The sequence below is a fragment of the Stegostoma tigrinum genome, chromosome 6 (genome assembly GCF_030684315.1).
Source record: "Stegostoma tigrinum isolate sSteTig4 chromosome 6, sSteTig4.hap1, whole genome shotgun sequence".
Taxonomy (NCBI): Eukaryota; Metazoa; Chordata; class Chondrichthyes; order Orectolobiformes; family Stegostomatidae; genus Stegostoma; species Stegostoma tigrinum.
The window spans coordinates 78,584,271-78,597,523 of NC_081359.1; the positions used below are offsets into that span (position 1 = coordinate 78,584,271).

A 13,253-nucleotide genomic window follows, 5' to 3' on the forward strand; every position below is an offset into this window, starting at 1 on the left:
CATTTGCAGAGACTGTAGGACACATGGAAATGCGACAAAAATCAAAATAAAACTACCGCTAAGGTTTGAAGTATGCGGTATTTCATAAAATAAAGACTAATATTTCACTTTGGGATTTCACCAATTGCTCCAACCTAAATACCTGTGACTCTTATGGTATCATTTGAGTTCGGATCAGATGAATATTGTTCTCAAATCATGATAAGGACAAGGCTATATGGGATTTGAATATTAATTCGTTGTTATTTGAAAGTGTCTGAAATAATAAGTATTTTGTTACTATGTCATCATCCTTACTAGCTCACATTTTGGTTTGCTTAAGCAACACAAATCCTCAGTAACCTCTTGGAACCAACACATTTTGCTCTGCATTACACTAGCTAGTATTAACCTGGATACTTATGTAAGAAGACAGAATAAACCAAACTTTGGCAAAACAAATCTAATGTTATGCATTTGGGCAGGTACAATACAAAATATACTTTCACCTTATAACAGAACTGAATTTAGTGGGAAAAGCAAAGGATCTTGGTGTTGTAGTATATAATTCTCTCAAAGTTGAAGTCCAACAATGAAGTGTCATAGACAAAACAGATAGAGTATAAGTCTGCAAAAGCAGACGTGGAAACCCTTGCACATTCCTGTGTGCAAGCCCACCTACCAAATGTTCATTCCCACCGTAAACCCATAAAACATAGGAACAGATGTAAGTCATTCAGCCGCTCAATTCTGTTCTTCGATTCAGTGAGACCTTCGCTGATCAAATAATCCTCAATTCCACTTTCCTGCCTTTTACTCCACAACACTTGACTCCCTTACTGATTGAAAATCAGTTCTTCTCAGCTTTGAAGATACATAATGATTGAGACTTAATAGCCCTTTGATGTAAAATTTCCACTGATAAAAGTCCTTTTCATCTGTATCCTAACTGGATGACCCCTTATTCACTGATTACGCCATTTTATCATAAACCTCATCACAAGGGGAAGCAACGTTTCCACATCTACCCAATCAAAACCCTTCAGAATTTTGAATGTTTTGATTCTCCTAAACTCCAAAGAGTACAATGTGCTCAATGTTTCCTCATAAGACAATCCGTCAATACCTGGCAGCAATCTAGCAAACTTTCTTTGGATTGCCTCCAATACTAGTATATCATTCCTTAGATGAGGAATCAAAACTGTTCATGGAATTCCACGTGTGCTCTAACTAGTGTCTTGTACAGTTTTCACAAGACTTCTCTGTATTACACTCCTTTCACTTTGCAATTGTTTTCAACTTGCCATTAAATAACGGGGCGGCAAAATAAAAACTATGAATGCTGGAAATTTTAAATTAAAGACTTTTTTTTATAAACTCTGTAGTTACTGCATAAATCAAGCATTGTCAGATTTTTAAAATAAAGGAGACAATTGAATAGGTGCAAAATGCCATGTATATTTTGTTTATTAGTTCTAGTACGTACTAATTTATTATAAAAGACCAAAGGGAATTTGATGATTATCTCACGGTATTGTATCTATACTATCTGTTCTAGGCCCCAAGAGTTGGAATATTCATCATCAGCTTCTGGGATATTTTTGTTTCTACTTCCTTATTTTTGTACGTGCCAGTTATTGAACAAGTTGCAATGTTGGCTTAGTAATTCAAGTTCTGGAGGTACGACAAGTCCCTTTAAATTACATAGTCTTTCAGCCCAGATCTCCAGAATGTAATCCATTCATAGCCTTTTCTGTACTGCTATTCATTTTGACAGGATTACATTAATCATCACGCAGCTCATTGTTGCCTTGCCCTTGATTACAACACATAGCCAGTTAGCATTAACCTGGCTACCTCTGCTTATTCCCATGGCAAAACATTTGTCTTTATTCTTATTGGGTGTGAAATATAAAGTGGCAATGAGGGTGAGGAAGTATAATACCAGATCCTGCATTTATACAGCACTTCATAAGAAGTTTCTCAAGGGCTTCAAAGTGATACTCAGAAATAAATAGTTATCAAACCAAAGAGATATTTGGACTAATAGTCAAATGCTTAGCCACAGAGAAGGATCTTTAAAAAGAGGCAATGAAGAGAAAGTGAACCAGGCCATCCTACCTGGGTGAACTTACATGGCAGAAAGGACAGATATCAACTGTTGAATAAAGAAAGCAGATATCTGAAAGACCACATATGGATGAATGGAAAGTTGAGTGAGGGTTGATAGATGTTGAAAGAAGTTACAGAAATTGTACAAGCTGAACTCTTTCAGAAATTTGAAATGAAAGTGAGTGGTTTGAATGGGCTACATTGGTTGTCATTTCGGAGTCAATACAACAAAAATGGGGATTAGCTGGTGAACCAAATTTGAGTGCAAATGGTGTAGGTAACTGACTTGGATGATCTGAAGTTTATGGAGGATGATTGGTTCACTTTTAGGGAGCAGTTTGAAACCCTAGTCTAGGTTGAGAAGGGCAGGGGTGAGTGTTTCTACTGATGGAAGAATGGACTCTGCCAATAGTCCAGAGGTAAATGATGGCAGTATTTCACATTGAAAGGATATTGATTGTAACATTGTACTTGATGTCAAATGGAACACTGCACTTTCAACCAAAAGTCTCATACAATCCACAGACATATCAGAATCAATGGCAAGGTTAAGATGACGGGAAAAGAGAAGGTTAATGCAACTAAGCCATCATTAGACGTTGGATGAGACTGATGGCAACGGAGCTATCAGGACAGCTGCAACTGGGTAGAGTTAGCTGTTAGCAGCATACATGTAGGATGGCACTGTATCTAGCATGGTGCGATGAAGGAGTAACCTGTAACTGAGGAACAAGCTGACGTCGAGAAGATATTATTCAGATTCTCTCCAAGCTAATAAATAATCCCCTCTTGCAGATATTCCCTAATCGACTGTGCAGTTGGGGTGAGACACATCAAAAATGAGTATTTCTAGAAACGTATACAGTTTCATCATAAATGCAGAAGTAATATCGATTTTTTTCTGTCAAAACGTCGGCATCTATTTTGAAGAAGAATAATGGGGCTTCTTGAACCTTTATCTGACATTACTGAGCGAATAAGGAAAGCCCTCCTGACAAAGCGTCCATGTGGAGGTGACTGTCCCACTAGTATAGAACTTCTTTTGCACGAATAATAGCACTGGTGGTGTATTGGATAAGAAGTGATCAGTTATATTGACAAAATCCTGGAATTATGAAAATCAAACGGTATAGTAGAATTCCATACTATCAGGTCTGTTAAAAAGCCACGAAGTTAATTCCATTCTCATTATAAATGCTTCTCTCTCAAAGATTTACTGAATTCTGACTTGAAAGTTACTGTTGAAACTGCTCCCTGCATTCTTCCAACTAAATTTGCAATCTAGATCATAACAATTTGCCGTGTATTTTTCCCCAAGATATCTCTGATTCTTTGCTTACTTGGCTATCTGGGTCTTCCTTTCCTCCAGAGAGAGAAAAAAATCAGTTTCTTTAGCTTACATGCTTAATTCTTGGTACCAATCACGTCACTCTCCATTGCGCCTTCTCTAAAGCGCGCACCTTCCTAAACTGTTAATTTGCACAACGGACCAAAGTTTAAATCACATCTTGTAATATTGTGTGCAATGTTTTGGAACGGCCACTGCGCACACATCACTGTCGGGTTTCCTTCATTTTTTGCAGCACTGGTTTCTACATCTTGCAGACTTAACACTGACCAACTCAACGTGAAAACTCTTCTCAGAAGATATCACGGGATATTGAACCGGTTCCCCTCACTTAAATCCTGTGGTTTTTTTATGGGTTGCAGTTAGTAGAAGTATCGAATAACACAGTCAGGTACACACAAGTGGAAGTTAGTCGATAAATCTACGATGTACCGTCCCTTGGCGTTGAACTCTGCGTCCCCAATGCAAAACAATTCAAATTAACTATTGCAAGTAACTTCCACAAGTCAATCAACAGAATTTATGAGCATCTTGATGACGAACGTTTGTTACAGCAAGATGTTAATAGGGATATTTACAGTGCTCCTGGCTTCCATAAACGTCATAATTTTTTTACGCCGAGAGAGCGAACCAACGGTCCTATACAGTTATAGAAGTTGAACAAACTATGAAATGAAAGGCAGTTTGCAGACCATAAACTGACTGGCTATCGTGGGATTAGCTACGGCCAGGAGGAACTTTTGATAGCCGTCCCGTACACATTCCCTCACAAGGTTATCGTGTGAGCAGTATGGCTTACATTCCGCGATGGCACTCGGAATTTGTACATTACAATCAAGATCAAAAGATCCGAAGTCAAAAACAGAAATTGTTGGAAAAAGCTCTGCAGGTCTGGCAACATGTGTGCAGAGAAAGCAGAGTTAACGTTTCAGGTCCAGTGACCCTTCTTCAAAAAAAGATCCAGAGTAATCGTTTATAAATCCAATCCACACATCTGAAGCACTTTCTGTCTTTTGCTATTGTACTGAATTGTAAAATAAATAGAGTCGAGCGAGGGAACTGACAAATCTGCCGGAGTAGTCCGCGGAGCTAAGTAAAAAAGAACTGTCTTGGGGGAATAATGAACGACTTGACTTAACTCGGATTCTTCCTATTCTACCCGTTCTTAACAACTGGACCCTTTCAGATGGAAATTTCTGTCAACTCATTTTAATGACTTCACAGTCCCATTTGAGCCCGTTTTAAAAGGTGTAGTTATTGATGTAAAAACTCTCACAGTAACACCGGCCTTATATCCCAAGCTGCTCAGAACGATTGATCATAATGCATTACAATGCACGTCTCCTCTAATTTATTGTAAATATCTTAGTATTTAATCATGTCAATAAACTTTCCTTCGAAACAATATTTTAATTAGATACTACTTTCTGACTGGCTGTCAACAGTGCTCAGTGACTGGGACTATCTACAGTGTACGACACTAACCCAACGTTAAAATGCGTTTGAAACTTTTCCCTGGTGTTTTTGATTAAATGAGATATTTTTATAATGTAGACTGCTCCGAAACATTAACAAATATAGCCGAATGTGTGCTTCAGCTGCCTTTCAGTTTCACATATTTGTAATGCAAGCGGCTGTTAGCAGTACAGTGGCTACACAGAAATCGTTCAAACCACGGTAGCTATATCTTACTCATGACGGGCAACTAAATCTTTACTAAGCAATCCTGTGTGTTACCGTAGCATAAATGTTTCAATTCGTTATTTAATTGAGTTGCAGAATCTTACAATTTCGGTTCATTTTTCTTCCGACTGAGAGAATAATTGTTGAATTTTCCCTGAAGTGAGTGTCTATCTGTAATTCCTGCTAATAAAATACTTTTTCACTATCCCCAGTAATTGGTTTACAACCTTTTCTGTTTATTTATCCATAAGAGCTGGTGTTTAATGGCTCGGGAAAGCGATTGGTTAATGGCTCAACACCGAATCAAATGCTCAGTGTCCCGTTTTACTGCAGAACTGAATGGATTCAGCTGGCGGAAGCACGTTTGACCATTAATGGGCTGTAGTTTTATGATCATATCAAAGAGTGTAATTACGAGAACTATTTCAATTCTGAGAATAGTTAAAAAGTACTTTTCCTGTCATAGATTCAAAATACTTCGTTAGCACGAGTGTGTATATCAGCAGTAAATATTAAAAACAAGCATAGAATTTTCGTAGAGAAGTGTCTCAAAACTTACAGAAGTCTTTAATTTGATGGGATCTTGACCATGCAGAATGGCGTAAAAGTTATGCCAAAAATCTAATTCAGTTAATTTATCTTGTTTAGCAAAACCATGCTTAAAAATGAACAGAACACAACACAAAAAGTTGCACGTTATCTCAGAGGATTTTTTAAAAAAAATCCTTTTAGCTGTTAACGAGGAACAGAAAATGGAGTTAAATGAAGCGTTTAAATGGGTAAAAATTTGCAGAAATGTGCAATTACTGCAGGAGAGCAAAGTAAATAGTCTCTGTGTGAGAAAGCGTGAGTGAACACAGCTACTGAAGCGATCTTTGTCCTTTGCAATAGCTCCCCGCCTCTTCATATCCTTGTCACCAAGTCAACCAACAGCAAGTTCTATCATATCACGCGGAAAGGTCAACATGGGCTGTGAATTATAGAAAAAAAACTTGAAATAATCAATGGGCCGCTAACGGATACCTGGATGATTTACTTTGCAATTTTTACGGTTATCATCACAATAAACGAATCTAATAACAAAAGCTGCATATAAATTATATATATATATTTATATGTATATGCACGCTTATGTATGTGCGTGTTAGCTATATATGAACCAATTTCTTTCACTGTTATAAGAAATACTCTTGCCAGAAGTCTTAACAGAGCACCTAATCAAAAGTCAATATTTAACTGGTTCGAAGTTTAAAACTGACGTTGAAAGAGTGATGGGTAATGCAGGAGAAAATGTAAAATAGATCAATCGTTGAGCAAAAATAGAGCTGTATAAGTTAGGAAATGGAGACGCTGGAATAAAGACGAGAAAGAAGAGCTAACAGGTGCAACCAACAAGAGTTTCTACAAAAATGCAAACAAAGTTAATTTTGAAAGAAGCCATGATCCATACAAGTCTCTACACTCAAAACCATATGCGCACAGCACAGTATTTTAAACGCAACTAATAGGAGATATGAGCATAGGCAAAGTCACATGTGGACCTGCCGCTAAAAGACTTTATCACAGCTTTGTGAATCCCAGTCGTTCAAACGGGATCAGTGAAGAAAACAGTAGCTAATCTTCGTTTGTTAGAAATAAAGCACCTTTTTCTTTTGCTATCTTCGGTTCCCAGGCCCACGTCGCTGAGAAGGCGATAACACTGCCCTGTCTAATCTATCACTGATACAGTTCACATCTGGTCATACATTTTCCTAGCCAAATGTTTAAAACTCAAAGCATTTGTGTAACTTTGTTGATTACGCTGGTATGAGGGAAAATTCATTCGCAGCCAGTATACCTGCCATCTGTGTTTCGATTGAGAAAGTACAGAAATCGTTCTTGAATAAAGCATTTCTAGGAAGAGAGAAGGGCACTTCGCCTGGCACTCACACAAGTTTCCATTGTTACTAAAGTACATGGAAAGTAAACGGACTGTGCTGCCAAGTGAAGTTACCAAGTGTTTCTATCATGAAATGAGAGTCCAATAGATTGTACGAACCAAGTCACATGACATGCTCGTTGTTCTCCACTAAGCATAACAGAGTGCTAGGTGCTATTTTGATTCGCGAATCAAGCTAAGCAGAACGATTAAACTGTAAAATTACAGCGACATCCTTATGTTTCAATTGTTTATGCACTAGTAGCCATGAATAGCGAGGAACATTATTATGCCCCGGCTCAGATGTACAAAGAATCATGCGCTTATCAGAGATCACAAACCCAAGGATATAATCAAAGCCCACCAGCATGTCTCTATGTAGGGAGGCAGCCACAGACTTCATATGTCAACCCTCCCTTGTCAGGACTTGAACAAGGCAGCCCTGCTGATATTTCTCCCTTCGAAGTACCTGCGATATCTGAGGATCCTACAGTCTCGCATCTTCCCCATCCACAGCAGCAGCCCCCCGAAACCCACACCCACCAAGGGGCTTGTTTTGGGACCAGCTCTGAAATGGGCGCCCTGGATGACCACAGTAGAACTCATCTGCCTTTCCCGTGGATGAAATCGACCAAATCGCATGCCCACGTCTGGAAAGGACAATGGCCGGGTAAGTGTGATGAACTTCTGAAAAGCAGTTACTTTTTCTACTGATTCTGGGCTTTTTTTAAAGGTGATGATTACCAAAGAAAATAAATAAACTACAAATTAAGGCATGGATGGAGGCGTTAGATAACAGGGTTAAACATCCTTCATTACTCTGGGTATTTCATTCTGGTTAATGCTATCGATATTATTGTTATGTAAAGAGTGTATCGATATTCCAATTATCAATGTTGGCAGGACTAATGACATTGATCACTGTATTAGCAGAATCAATTAACACTTCAAGTTGTCAGTGAAAAAAATATCATTAGGTCATACATATGCTACATTCAATGTCAAATCTGTACATAACTCCTCTTTATATCAAAACCCTGTTTGTAATTCCCCCGTATTGAATGAGCTCATCCACTTACTCGTTAAACAAACCTAATCCTGATGAGCAGGCATCTACTGAATCGGCCACAAATAAAAGATAATTGTTGCTTTATTATTCCCATTCATCGCCAATTTATCATTTAAAATTGCCCCAATAAATTGTTGTTAAAATAACCAATCCGGTGAAGGAACGTAATTTCAGAAATAACTATTTTTAATACGGTTTCAAAATAGGCCCATCTGAATAGAGTGTGCATTTGATGTTCTCTTTGTTTGGAACATGGGCTGGAAACTTTGAAAAAAATGTCAGCAAGCAAATATTTGGCACTATACAAACGCGCTCTAATACTTAAGTGTATCTGAATACTATAACCAGGCCTTATTCAGAAGGGTCTAGCACCGAAACGTCAGCCTTCCTGCTCCTCTGATGCTGTTTAGCCTGCTGTGTTCATCTAGCTCTACACCTTGTGATCTCAGATTCTCCAGCATCTGCGTTTCCTGCTAGGTCTGTAACCAAGCGTCGGGGTTTTAAAAGAAAACTGGAATTTCTCCCAGACGAATGTTCTAATCAACAACTCAGTTCGCTAAATTTCACCTGCCTGTTGCGCTTATGGAGGCCCAGAGCTTAACTTGGTCAAACTGCAATAAATGAATCAATAACTCGGATGAGTTCAACTTTGACTTTCACAAAGTGCTTTCGAGCTGTATTAAATTATCTTGCATAAAATATACATTTTGGAAGCCCAGGACATATCTAATATTGAGACCAACTTAAAATCTAATTATGGCAAATTCCAAATTGAATTCAAATCGCATTGCATCCGGGCGATGGTGTGATTGCTGGCCATAAAGGGATCTATATGTGTATAATTAGACTAGATTTGTTTGCATCAAGCCATAAAAGTGAAAACTCGGTCCATTACATAACCAAACACATGTGGACTGGAGGAAGGGTCTCAATAAATGCTTAGCATTTTAGCGAGCAGGTAAATGGAGTAGTTTATTTCTCTAGGTCTAAAATGCTTGTGTTCTGAACAGAAACAGTCTTGTTAAGAACAAATGGAACAATATTGTAAACTCCTTGGATGGCATTTGAGTGTAAATTATGTATCTGAGAAGCGATGGAGCGCATTTTAAAAATCTCATTTTTTACTGCCGTCTATTTAACGCAAACGTTACCAGTATCCAGCAAATATATAGCAATGGCCATCCTGGCAAGCAGTTTGCCTGTGAAGACTTCTTTTTTGTCAAAGATTGGTTTTCAGTGTGTCTTACTTTTGGAATCAAATTGCTGTTTGTCTTTGTTCTGTAGGTTATGTAGGGGTTATATTTCTATCGAGATACGTTTTGCGATTTCACTCATTAAGTTGATATTTCAACTCCAACGAATAAACAGCTTCCAACAAATACTAGGGACTTTTCGAAGTAGGGTTAACATGCCTGATCTATATTGCTACATTTCCAGTTCAAGTCCTAAACAGTTAACAAAAAACGAATTTTAAACGACAAAAGACAATCGGCAAACTGATACTGCCAAATTAATAAGGTTAATGCAGCTCTGTCAGAATACAGAGGATTGAACTTCTTTTAAAGAAAATACATGGATCAAATCCGACATGATATTTATATGGCAATTCCACACATTACACGTTCCATCATAGAACAAAACAGAACAGCACTAATAAATAACGCCTTTACAATCTAAATAAATATTCTGAGTCCGTCATTGAATTGTCCCTGTCATTTTCGGAATGCTAGGGATTTGAGTAGGCCACTCCGGCAATGGGAATCTGCTCTACTTTCAGTTAGATCCTGGCTGATCTGTATGTTAACTCTATTTACCGCCTTCACCCGTTCCTTGATAAACTTTCCGAACAAAAAAAATGTCATCTGAGCAACGGCCGCTCCAGTTGTCCCAGAATCAACCGAGTTTTAGGAAAGATTTCAGATCTCCACAACACAGTGTGAAAGCATGCATCTGATTTTAGAGCAAAAACAGCATAGGTTTGTAACTTTGAATTTTACCATGACCCTTTTTTCCTGATTGTTCCACCATTGGAATTAATTAATTTGTCGAACTCCGATCATATCTTTCGACGTTTTAAAGTTCAACTCTCAGATCTTTTTGTTTATAATTAACAACGACCAATAAGTCGTTTGAATTAAAACAGACAAATTGTATTTCTGCTATAACCTGGCATTATCGTGTTGTTGGCGATAGGAAACAAAGAGTTTGTGGGCAGGCTGTCCTGGTAATAATATTGAGAATGATCTGATCGCCAAAACTGCTTCAGTCAAAAGAATGGATTTCATTAGATTCTAGGGGTTAAGGCTTCAGCCTTCAGAATTAAGCTGTAAATTACTGTTGGCGGTTGACTAATAAATATTTACCTTCAAACGTGGTCAGCGTCTTGAAGCAGAAAGTTTAGATACTTCCAGCAACAATTTTAAGTTTCTGAAGTGAGTCAGTCAACTTGCGTTTTGTAAAACAGGAGATCCTTGCTATCAAAGCCGGCTCTTCAAGAAAGCATGTACAAACCAAATCCAGCGCTAACCCACACATTCACGAAGCGAAGTCCTAGGGGTTCAGTTAAATCGTGTCTCTTGTTGCAAAAGTTACTTGATGACAAGTAGACACAGGTAATTCTTTCCCTCCATGGTGAGTGGGAAACTGTTGGAAGGTCGGAAAAGCCAGGTCTCCCGCCTTTGGGAAACCCGGCAGCCTTAACAATATGTCATTGCCCAGTTCTCTAATTTCAAAACAAAAAATATCTGACTTTTAGGCCCACTTCCATTAAACCGTGCTCCTTTATGCTAATAATATGTACAGGACTGGGTGTTTCTTTTTACTCAGTTGAAAGCAGCTGCACAGAACACCTTTTCCACCAGGAGATTGATCAGCCGAATGATGTGAATTTATGTCTGCTGGGCAATTTACAGGTATTTTGCAGCAAACTACTTCAACTCACCTTGATCTAGGAAGATCCCTCAATCACTTGATTTAGAACGATTGACAGTGGAATAAAAATTATCGATTAGGAATTGACATCGGCGGCCAAATATAATTAACAATGCGCCAGTTCCGGTTATTTCCACGCTGTTGAAACTGTTGACTTGGAATCAGGAATTTGACTTGAAATACTTTTATTTCAAATTGAACAATCGTCCGCAGATTGATACGAGAAAACTGACTCAATTGGAGAACACTGCAGTACGCTTTAAGGTATAATTTAAAGTTATTTTGCATATGTTTGATAGTCTGTTTGCGTGAACTATCTTTACATGCTTACAAAGCCATATTGTGATACTTCTTTCAAAGTAGGCCCAGGAAAGGAGGTTAAGAATCACAGTAGAAAACACAACTTTTACTGAACGCCCTGTGCCTGTTACAAATGAACAAAAACCTTCTCAATGAAACAACTTGTTTAACATGAATTCCAAATCAATAAAATTATGTTTTTTTCCAAACTAAAGGTATTTGAAATTACAATAAAATGAGTCCTCTTTAAAGTGCTTTCAAGTGATTTGTTTATTTACGCTGATGGGGAGGTCCGGGAATGCCACAAGCGGGTATTGTTGACGGCAATTCTGAAGGCGATCATGTATGGTTGGTTTGCATATCACTTCGCCATTTCAACTATGTTTATATGAAAATAAGGCACAGTGGTGATTGGATAATTACCCACACCAGTACTGATTCGGTTCCACTATGAAATAATTTGCTTTGCAGAAAGATCATAATCTCTTCTGTGGAAGGGTCACTTTTTTCCCCCGTGGAACCTGGACTTTGAGCGTATAAGGTTTTCCTTTGATGCGGTAAAACACAATTTTGTTATTGATGATTCTGAAATGACCACCACAGTAAAACAGCTTGCTGAAGTACCATTATGAAGCAGGCTACATTGATAGACTCCCACAAACCTTATCTTTGGCTGAATCTCGAGTCTCACGCGGCTCCTTTCTGGCTGTGAACCTCTTACCGCTCGCCGGAGGAGTAAACGGAAACTGTCCTACATCATTTTAAAAAGATTAATATCTGGGGGGTGCGCCTGATGGTCAAACCAATAGAAACAAACAAGAGTATGGCCCCTGTGCGCTTTGGAACCGTATTTTTATCAACAATTCAACAAGGAGGAGCGAGGTTGGTGTGAGGAAGAATAATAGATGGGAAATGTGTTTCCAGTTATCCCCTATCCTCATTTTAACCATATTTTCCTGATGTTTCACCAGGATGTCATCGTTTTAATTTCCTTGGCTAGGTATTGTCAACTGACGACAACATGCATATTTCCCGAAGTAATCAGGTTAATAATACGGCGACTGAAAGGCAAAAGTTCTGGTGATTGTAATTGATTGGTGTTTTCTCCGTTTTTAGGGAATGCTTTTATGGTGGAGCCGGAAGAAAATAAGCGCACGCGCACTGCCTACACTAGAGCTCAGTTGCTTGAGTTGGAGAAGGAGTTTCTTTTCAATAAATACATCTCCAGACCCCGCCGAGTGGAGTTGGCGGTCATGTTAAACCTAACCGAACGACATATCAAAATTTGGTTCCAAAACAGGAGGATGAAGTGGAAGAAAGAAGAGGATAAGAAGCGAGTGAGGAATGGCGCTCCGGAACAGGACTCAGTTGTCTCCTCCGGCGATCTTAAGGAGGATGTTTGTGCTCCCAATAATCCTATTGGAAGAGACCTGCTGTCCGTCAGTGTTTCTTCTTCACAGCCCTGCTCTTCCTTAAAAAACCAAGGTACAGTTGCTAGAGACTCGGTGAAGAATTCATAAGGTTGAACGTGCAACAGAGTGAAAGAACATCACTGTACAGTTCATTTTAATTGGACTTACAACGGGAAAGTATTTTTAATAATTGCTTAGGTTGAGATCTCCCGTAACAATTCCCAATAAATGCCTTACCTGTAGCACTCAGCGACTGCGGCGACACACCGCTAACATCTGCCATTCATTTGTTTTCGTTGTTTGCAATAGCAATTGACGTACAATAATAGATTGTACATTCCAGCGAGTGGAAACGGTCCGCGATTATTCACAAGAGTCGGCTTCAAGAAATCTAACTATTCATGTTTTGTGTTTGTGCTGTTTCAACTAATCTTGTGTACCGGCATTTGGCAATTTCATTTCGTCTTGTTTTGTAAATTATAATGGAGATGTTAGTTTAAA

The 13,253-nt window shown here is 38.6% G+C and overlaps 1 protein-coding gene across 1 annotated transcript; it reads left to right on the forward strand.

Annotated features, from left to right (window-relative positions):
- The first annotated feature begins 7,307 nt into the window (after positions 1-7,307).
- On the forward strand, positions 7,308-12,860 carry pdx1 (pancreatic and duodenal homeobox 1). The gene is made up of 2 exons (XM_048533285.1): positions 7,308-7,710; positions 12,457-12,860. The coding sequence occupies exons 1-2, from the start codon at positions 7,308-7,310 to the stop codon at positions 12,858-12,860; spliced, it is 807 nt and encodes a 268-aa protein (XP_048389242.1).
- Positions 12,861-13,253: the final 393 nt, after the last annotated feature.